Source organism: Neofelis nebulosa, chromosome X, assembly GCF_028018385.1.
Source record: "Neofelis nebulosa isolate mNeoNeb1 chromosome X, mNeoNeb1.pri, whole genome shotgun sequence".
Classification (NCBI taxonomy): domain Eukaryota; kingdom Metazoa; phylum Chordata; class Mammalia; order Carnivora; family Felidae; genus Neofelis; species Neofelis nebulosa.
The window spans coordinates 51,778,605-51,786,253 of record NC_080800.1 but is presented as its reverse complement, the minus strand read 5'-3'; the positions used below and the strand labels follow the sequence as shown (position 1 = coordinate 51,786,253).

Below are 7,649 nucleotides of genomic sequence, written 5' to 3'. Positions count from 1 at the left end.
GCAGTAAATGTGGGTAGCTGGGCCCACCCTTCAGATTTATTGCTCAAATGGCAGAGGAAGAGGATGTGATGGGGACACTTCTTCCCTGTCTGTGTATTCTAATCTTTTAGAACATCCATGAGATGTTCAACCCTCGCCTCCCACAAGTCCACAATTAGCCTTAAATTCATGACTTGTAAAAAGAACGAACAATAGGTATGATGTTTGCTAAAACTGGTTCCGAAAAAGCACTGAAAGGAGTGGTTCAATACAATTCTGTGCTGACGAGTGTTTTGTTTTGTTTTAAATCAGACAACAGCAATAATAGATAAAAGCAACATGAAATGATTTATTGAAAAAATGACCATTCAGGCAATATCACACAGCGATGTAAGATAATATTCAATATCGGATCATCTTTGTTTTTCTATTAAAAATAAAAGTAATTTTTGTTAGTCCATCAACTAATTCCCCTGGTGACACAGAATAATAGCTATGGTCCTGGTCAGATCTTTTAAAAGAATAAATTCAGAGGTGTGTGCATGAGTATGACGTGGTGTGTGTGTGTGTGTGTGTGTGTGTGTGCAGAAATTACCAACACAGATGGTAAGAGGGAATTCAGAAATATATAGATCTTGTAGTTTATCCTCAAACCTTGGGGAAGAGGCATGTATTTTTCTCAGGGCACAAATCTAACAGTCAAGGTGGATGTTTGGGCTGTGTTGCTTTAAAGGGCATCATCTCCTCAAGGGGGCATCCCCTGCGGCCCAGGCCAGGGAGTCCCCAGGGAAGGAGCCAGGCTGTTGTTACTTGGCCTGGGTGGCAGAGGGGACATCAGCGACCAAGGTGTCCTCCTCCTCAGCGGCGCTGTTCTTCTTGGCCACAGCAACCGAAGCGGGTGTTTCCGCAGGGCCCTTCCCGGTCTTGCCTTCTCCTCCCATGTTGACCTGGCCCTGGGCACCGGGCACCTGCTGCGGGCGGTGGCGTGGGTTGTTGGGGCGGCGGGATCCATAGCATGGTGGGTGCTTCTGCTTCGGCCCTCCTGCGTCGCACCCGCTTTCCTTGTCTTCCGCCTCCAGCTCCTCAGAAATGCCTGCTGAGGGTCTTGGACCAGGAATGATGCCTCGAGCCCTAGGGCGACTCAGCAGGTAGCTGGGGCCGGGCCCCCGCCGAGGGGCGCACTCGGGCCTTGAGGCTGGGGTGGACGCGGGCAGGTGGGCAGGCCACGGGCCGCTGGTGGGAGCGAGGATCGAAGGGCCGCGAGACAGGGCTGAGGCCCTGCGGAAGGGCGGAAAGCGCTGCAGCCTTTGGTCTTGGGGTCCGCCGGGCAGGCGGCGCCTCTGGCCCTGGGCCTTCGTGAAGCCTTCGCCACTGGCCTCACCTTCGTCGACGTCGTCCTCAGTGCCCCTGGGACCGTGCAGGGGTGGCCCGCGGCGGCAGATGTAGAAGCCCCTGCGGAAGCGGGGGCGGTTGGCAGCGTAGCGACTGCCTTGCACTGGGGTACCCGCTGGCCCGGTCACGTTAGCGGCCTGGGTGCCCCGCTCGCCCTGCACCACATCAAACTCGACCGTCTCGCCGTCGCCCACGCTGCGTTGGTACTTGTGAGGGTTGTTCCGGGTGATGGCCGTCTGGTGAACGAACACATCTTCCTGGGTATCATGCCTGCTGATGAAACCGTACCCGTTCTTCACGTTAAACCACTTGACGGAGCCTCGCACCCTCTTGGCGATGACCTTTTTGGGCACCTTTCCCTTGGCGCCTGCTGCCGCGGTGGTCTTGGGGATCACGTCTCCGCCGAGGTTGCCAGCCACTGGGGCCCGGGGAAGATCTCCACCTCCCAAGGAAACCAGGAGTTTCTGCGCGGCTTGAGGGGGTACTGAGGCGGTCACCTCTGTGCGGGTGACCTCTCCCACGTCACCCATGAGGCCGTCCTTGCTCTCCTTTCTCTGACAACTTGAGGGAAATCTGGTCCTCGGCGATTGGGGGTGGGGTGGGGGTGGGGAGGGGCTAGGTCTGGAGGCAGGAGCCTCACTTTGGAAGGGTCGGTCGGTCGGTCGGGGCCAAGGACTCTCTGGCTTCACTCTGAGACTCTTGGAAAGGCCTACGTCGTCTCCTGGGGCAACAGGACGCGGACCAAACAGTGGCTGCCGCGAGTGGTGACGTCTCAATGGGGGTCGCCCACTAGGAGAAGGCGCTTGGGCTGGGGGGCAGGGCAGATGTGCTCGGCCTTGTGCTCCAGGTGCCTCTTGGTCCCTCATGGAGAGGGGGCTCATTTGAAGCTCTAGGCAGTGGTCTTCTTGAAGACCCTCTTGCTTGCTTGAGTGGATGTGAAGAGACGACCCACTTTCCATCTCTCTCCCTTGGTTGGAGATATTCCCAACCTTCTTAAGGGCACTCTCCAAATACTCCCACAAAACCCTGGTCCTCTTCCAACTCCTTGTGTGCTCTATATGTGGGTGAGGCATTTTGTGTAAAGGTGAGACAAAATGGCAACCACATGAAATTAAGACCCAATCAAAGAAGCCCACTGTGGGTTGTTTGTTTTCTTTTCTTTTCTTTTCTTTTCTTTTCTTTTCTTTTCTTTTCTTTTCTTTTCTTTTCTTTTCTTTTCTTTTCTTTTCTTTTCTTTTCTTTTCTTTTCTTTTCTTTTCTTTTCTTTTCTTTTCTTTGTTTTCCTGCGGAGAGATAGGGGAAGCCTGCCAGCGCTAGAATGCTAGTACTGAGAGGACACTAAACTAGTGCAGGTTTATCCAGACTAGTGTTAGGGTTGTAGAGTAGTGAAGGTGAGTGGGAACACTTTTGTTAACTAGAATATTCTGAAAACCCTGTTGAGCTCTGTGTTCTTGCCCACATAAAGCAAATGATCATGTGGAGTAAAATAGAGCTGAGTGAATTTGCCCTTGTGTTTTAACTGCAGATCCAAACTTTCCCCCACCCTCAAATGGTTTATGACTCTGTGATCTGTATCCTAAGTTGGAGTTCTGGTTTAATTATACAGGAACCCTAAGAATTCAGCCTAACTGCGGTGCTAATACTGTGGTAAGGTACAACTAGCTGTCTGAAGTATAACCTTTCAGATGTGATGATAGAGCAGGCCAAAATAGTAGATAGCAACTGGTCAGAAAACTGTTTACATTCATTAATAAGAAAAATAAAAATAAGCCAAGTTGGCCTACCACTTTAGAGTTTACAGAAACCTCTCATGTGTTGTGCATTTGACCCCTGCAATAACCCACTCTATAAGGAAGTGGAGCAGTGTTGTTTTTACTTCAATTTGACGGATGAGGGAACCAGGGCCCAGAGATAGCAAGCTGCTTGCTTAAGTTCACATGTTTAGTATGGGGCAGACCCTAAAATCAGATGTCAGATAGATTTCATTCCAGGTCCAGGTCTCTTTCCACCACACCTCACTGGCCTTTGTGTACAGTTTCGTGACTTCTTTCATCTGATGTCAGAGAACCTCTTTCAGAGAGGTCATACAACCCAGCGGAGAACCCAAGAAACACCTCTTGCATGGATGATCTGTCTCCCCTGGGTTGAGGCTTCCAGGCCTGGCCCTCTACAGGGGCAAAAATTGCCTTCATGTCAACTAAGAAGCACCCCCTGTCCCCACATGCAGTAACCCTCTGCCTGAAGCTGACTAGAAAACAAACCCTACTGCAGACTCAGGAGCCATTTCTTCACCATGCTGGTGTAATATAAAGTGGAAGAAAGGGTCCTCATTTTAATTTTTCTATTTAAAAAAACACTTCTTCAGGCATCGTCTCTTGTGGTTTTTGCAACAAGCATGAGAGAGCAGCAGGCTACTGTCAGTATCCTCACGTGACCATGAGTAAATCAGGGCACCAGGGCACAAAACATCTACCTGACCTAACCAAGGCCACCCATGTAGTAAGTACAGAACCAGGATAATACCTTTGGGAATTCAGGCCCTCTGGTTCTTAGTCCACTGTGCACTCCATGGCTCCATGAGGCCAGTTCTATATTGCCAACATTTCTTCCTTTCATGTCCTGAGAGCTCTTCTTGCTCTTTCCCACATTTGCCATGCTCATTCCCATCTCTGTGCCCATGTTCACTTTTCTCCTCATTCTCCTAGGAATACCTTCTCTCCTCTCCTCTGTCTGTATAAATCCTATCTGCCCTCTGAGTCTCCATTTTGCAATCCTCTCCCACCCCCTTTCCAAATGCACCAGTCCACCTCAATATCGTTCTTGGAAACCTAATTGCACTTACAGCCCAACAATTAATGGCTACTCTACTTCTTCCCTGATGCATAAGGCTTTATGTCTCACTATTATTCCCAACTAGATTCTAAGCTCACTAAATCTCACTAAAGAGTGAACACTTTAAGTTTCTTTTCTGAGTACCATGGTGCCTGGAACAACACTGGCTGCCTAAAGGGCCACCAGAAATGTGTGCTTGTGGATTAAATTCATACCTTCCCCCTCCCCCCCGCCTCAAAGTGGTTACATCCTTGAATTCCTTACAGTCACTAGCACAGCGCCAGGCACAAAGATGCCAATGAGATTCACTGGCTCGAACTGAGTATGCCCTCTTGAATCTCCTGTTGTTGTTATCATGATATACAGGATAGTGCCTTGGAGCCATCATGGAACTCTATTAAACTTTCCTGGTTTGTAGGTATTTTATGCAAGAATAAAGCTTTTGTAAAAAAACAAATTAATATGGTATGAATTAATTAATTCAACTTTAAGGTTTAATTTGCTGAGACCATTGTATTATTTTCATTGAAATCATCAGGTTTTATTTTTTTTAATTTAATTTTTTATTTTTTTAAATTTACATCCAAATTAGTTAGCATACAGTGAAACAATGATTTCAGGAGTAGATTCCTTGATGCCCCTTGCCCATTTAGCCCATCCCCCCTCCCACAACCCCTCCAGCAGCCCTCAGTTTGTTCTCCATATTTATGAGTCTCTTCTGTTTTGTCCCCTCCCTGTTTTTATATTATTCTTGTTTCCCTTCCCTTATGTTCACCCGTTTTGTCTCTTAAAGTCTCCTCATATGAGTGAAGTCATGTGATTTTTGTCTTTCTCTGACTGACTAATTTCACTTAGCATAATACCCTCCAGTTCCATCCACGTAGTTGCAAATGACAAGATTTCATTGTTTTTGATTGCTGAGTAATACTCCAATGTGTGTGTGTGTGTGTGTGTGTGTGTGTGTGTGTGTGTGTATCTCACGCCTTCTTTATCCATTCATCCATTGGTGGACATTTGGGCTCTTTTCATACTTTGGCTATCGTTGATAGTGCTGCTAGAAACATGGGGGTGCATGTGTCCCTTTGAAACAGCACACCTGTATCCCGTGGATAAATGCCTAGTAGTGCAATTGCTGGGTCATAGGGTAGTTTTATTTTTAGTTTTTTGAGGAACCTCCATACTGTTCTCCAGAATGGCTGCACCAGCTTGGATTCCCAAGGTTCTGTCTATTTATTCTGCACCTCTCTCCACCCATCCTGTGAAGCATATAATTTAATTCCTATTATTAAAAAACTGTCAATGAAATAGAGGGTAATTCAGGCTTAAGGTATGCCATCTGATCCATTAACATTTAAGAGGCTTATCATCTAAAAATACAATCTTTTAAAAAAATAAAAATAAAAATCTTTGTTTGCTGTTTCAGCCACAAAATGGTGCTGAACCTGAGACAGCAGAGTCCATCCAGGCCCATTGTAAAAGGTGATAACATTATCTACTGTGAAGAATAAATAAGGTGGCAGCCTAAGGAGCGGAGGCTTAATAATAATGCCCCAGCCATTACTGGACTGACTCACTGGCACTTCCTGTTCAAAAGGTAAATGGGCTAAATGGAAAAGAGAACCCTATCCATCTTACTCCTTCCAGAACTACACCATCAACTCCACTGTCTCTTGAGTGCTGCTATCTGTCCAAGGCAACATCAAGGTAATATAATACATCCAGAAATAATAAAAAGTCATCTAGAGTATGGCACTGAGAATGCCCACCCTTGCCCCACATCCTGCAAATGGTACATCACAGAAACCAAGGTGACTCCAGAGATACTATGGATGTCAATAAGTGGTTTAAAATATGGGTAGTGTCGCAACTTTCAGTGCACGCTCAGCTGAGGTTTTGGGAACTAAAATCATTAGAAAGAGCCAGGAATCTTAAGTCAGAAGATCTGGGTTTGATTCCTGGGATGGCCAAATATTGGCTGTTTAGCCTTGAGAAAATCACCTCGCTTCTCTGAAATGCAGTCTTCTGGCATGTAAGAAGGAAATATAAATGCCTAAAATGTGAAAAAAAAATATATGTAAACCAACAGCTGTGAACATTTTGCCATGTGTTAAAAATAAAGGAAGAGAGAGTGAAAGAAGGACAGAAATGATAAAGCATAATGGTTAATTTTATGTGACCCAGTTTGGCTGGGTCATGGTGCCCAGATATGTGATCAAACATTATTATGGATGATTCTGTGAGAGTGTTTTTTGGATGACAATAACTTTTAAATCCGTGAATTTTGAGCAAAGCAAATTGACCTCTATAATGTGGGTGGGCCTCATCCAATCTGGTGAAGGCCTGAACAGAGCAAAAGACTGACCTCTCCTGAGCAAGAGGCAGTTCTGCAGCAGATGGCCTTTAGACTTGAGCTGCAACATTGGTTCTTATGTGGGTCTCTAGTTTGTCAGCCAATCCTGCAGGCTTTGGATTTACCAGTCTCCATAATCACGAGCCAGTTCCTTGAAATAAATGTCTCTCTGTCTCTCTGTCTCTGTTTCTCTCTGTATCTCTGTCTGTCTGTCTGTCTGTCTGTCTCTACACACACACACACACACACACACACACACACACACACACTGCATCCTATTGGTCTTTTTCTCTGCAGAACCCTGACTCATGCAGATTTTGATACCAGAACTGGCTCTAAAGAACAGAATCTCTCTCTCTCTCTCTCTCTCTCTCTCTTTTTCTAAAGAACAGAATGTTAAGGATGAGTTTTCTGAATTGGTTGTGGGGTTCTGGAGTTGGTTCTCTAATTTGATTATATTTAAAGACACCAGTAATTCTATTTCCAATAGTAAAGAGCACACTCATAGTCTATGGCCTGATGTGGCAATAGAGATACACAAAATATCACTATTGCATACTCCTAATCAAATACTCATACAAGGCAGGGATCTGAGAGGGCATGTACATGATACGTTAAAACATTTTTTTGTGAAACTAAGGAGTACAATGGGAATTGTTGGTTTCTCCTAATGTCACTGGACAAAGTGGGAAAAAGAAAAGAATGAGCTCAGAGATTCAAATTCCTCACTCAAACACTTCATAAATGACCTGAAAGCTTCTATGTCTGGCCTGAAAGTTTCTATATCTACCCTGAAAGAGACCCCTTATCTCCTGGAGCCACAGGGCTGAGATGAGAGTCTCATCCAATGGCTGAATTACAATGGAACTTGAATTACAAACCTCACTGCACATCCACCATTAAAGTGTAGGCATCAATTGGGAAGCAATGGGATCCTAAAGATGGGATTGGGAACATGGGGGAAGACCAGTAATGAAACTGGGAACATTGAGTCCTTAACATCATGAGTCATCGTTACTAGTAGAAGCCGCCTCTCCATCCCCAGTGAGGAGAGATTAGCCCTGCATTGCCTGAAGAAAGTATAATGGAAAACATA

The 7,649-nt window shown here is 45.9% G+C and overlaps 1 protein-coding gene across 1 annotated transcript; it reads right to left on the bottom strand.

Annotated features, from left to right (window-relative positions):
* Positions 1 to 308: 308 nt before the first annotated feature.
* LOC131502022 (Y-box-binding protein 3-like) lies at positions 309 to 2,088 on the bottom strand. Its single transcript, XM_058712645.1, has one exon. The coding sequence runs from the start codon at positions 1,899 to 1,901 to the stop codon at positions 786 to 788; it is 1,116 nt and encodes a 371-aa protein (XP_058568628.1). The 5' UTR covers positions 1,902 to 2,088; the 3' UTR covers positions 309 to 785.
* Positions 2,089 to 7,649: the final 5,561 nt, after the last annotated feature.

Bases quoted from the DNA above. Each gene is read 5' to 3' on its own strand.
- LOC131502022 (XM_058712645.1), bottom strand. From the start codon at position 1,901: ATGGGTGACGTGGGAGAGGTCACCCGCACAGAGGTGACCGCCTCAGTA.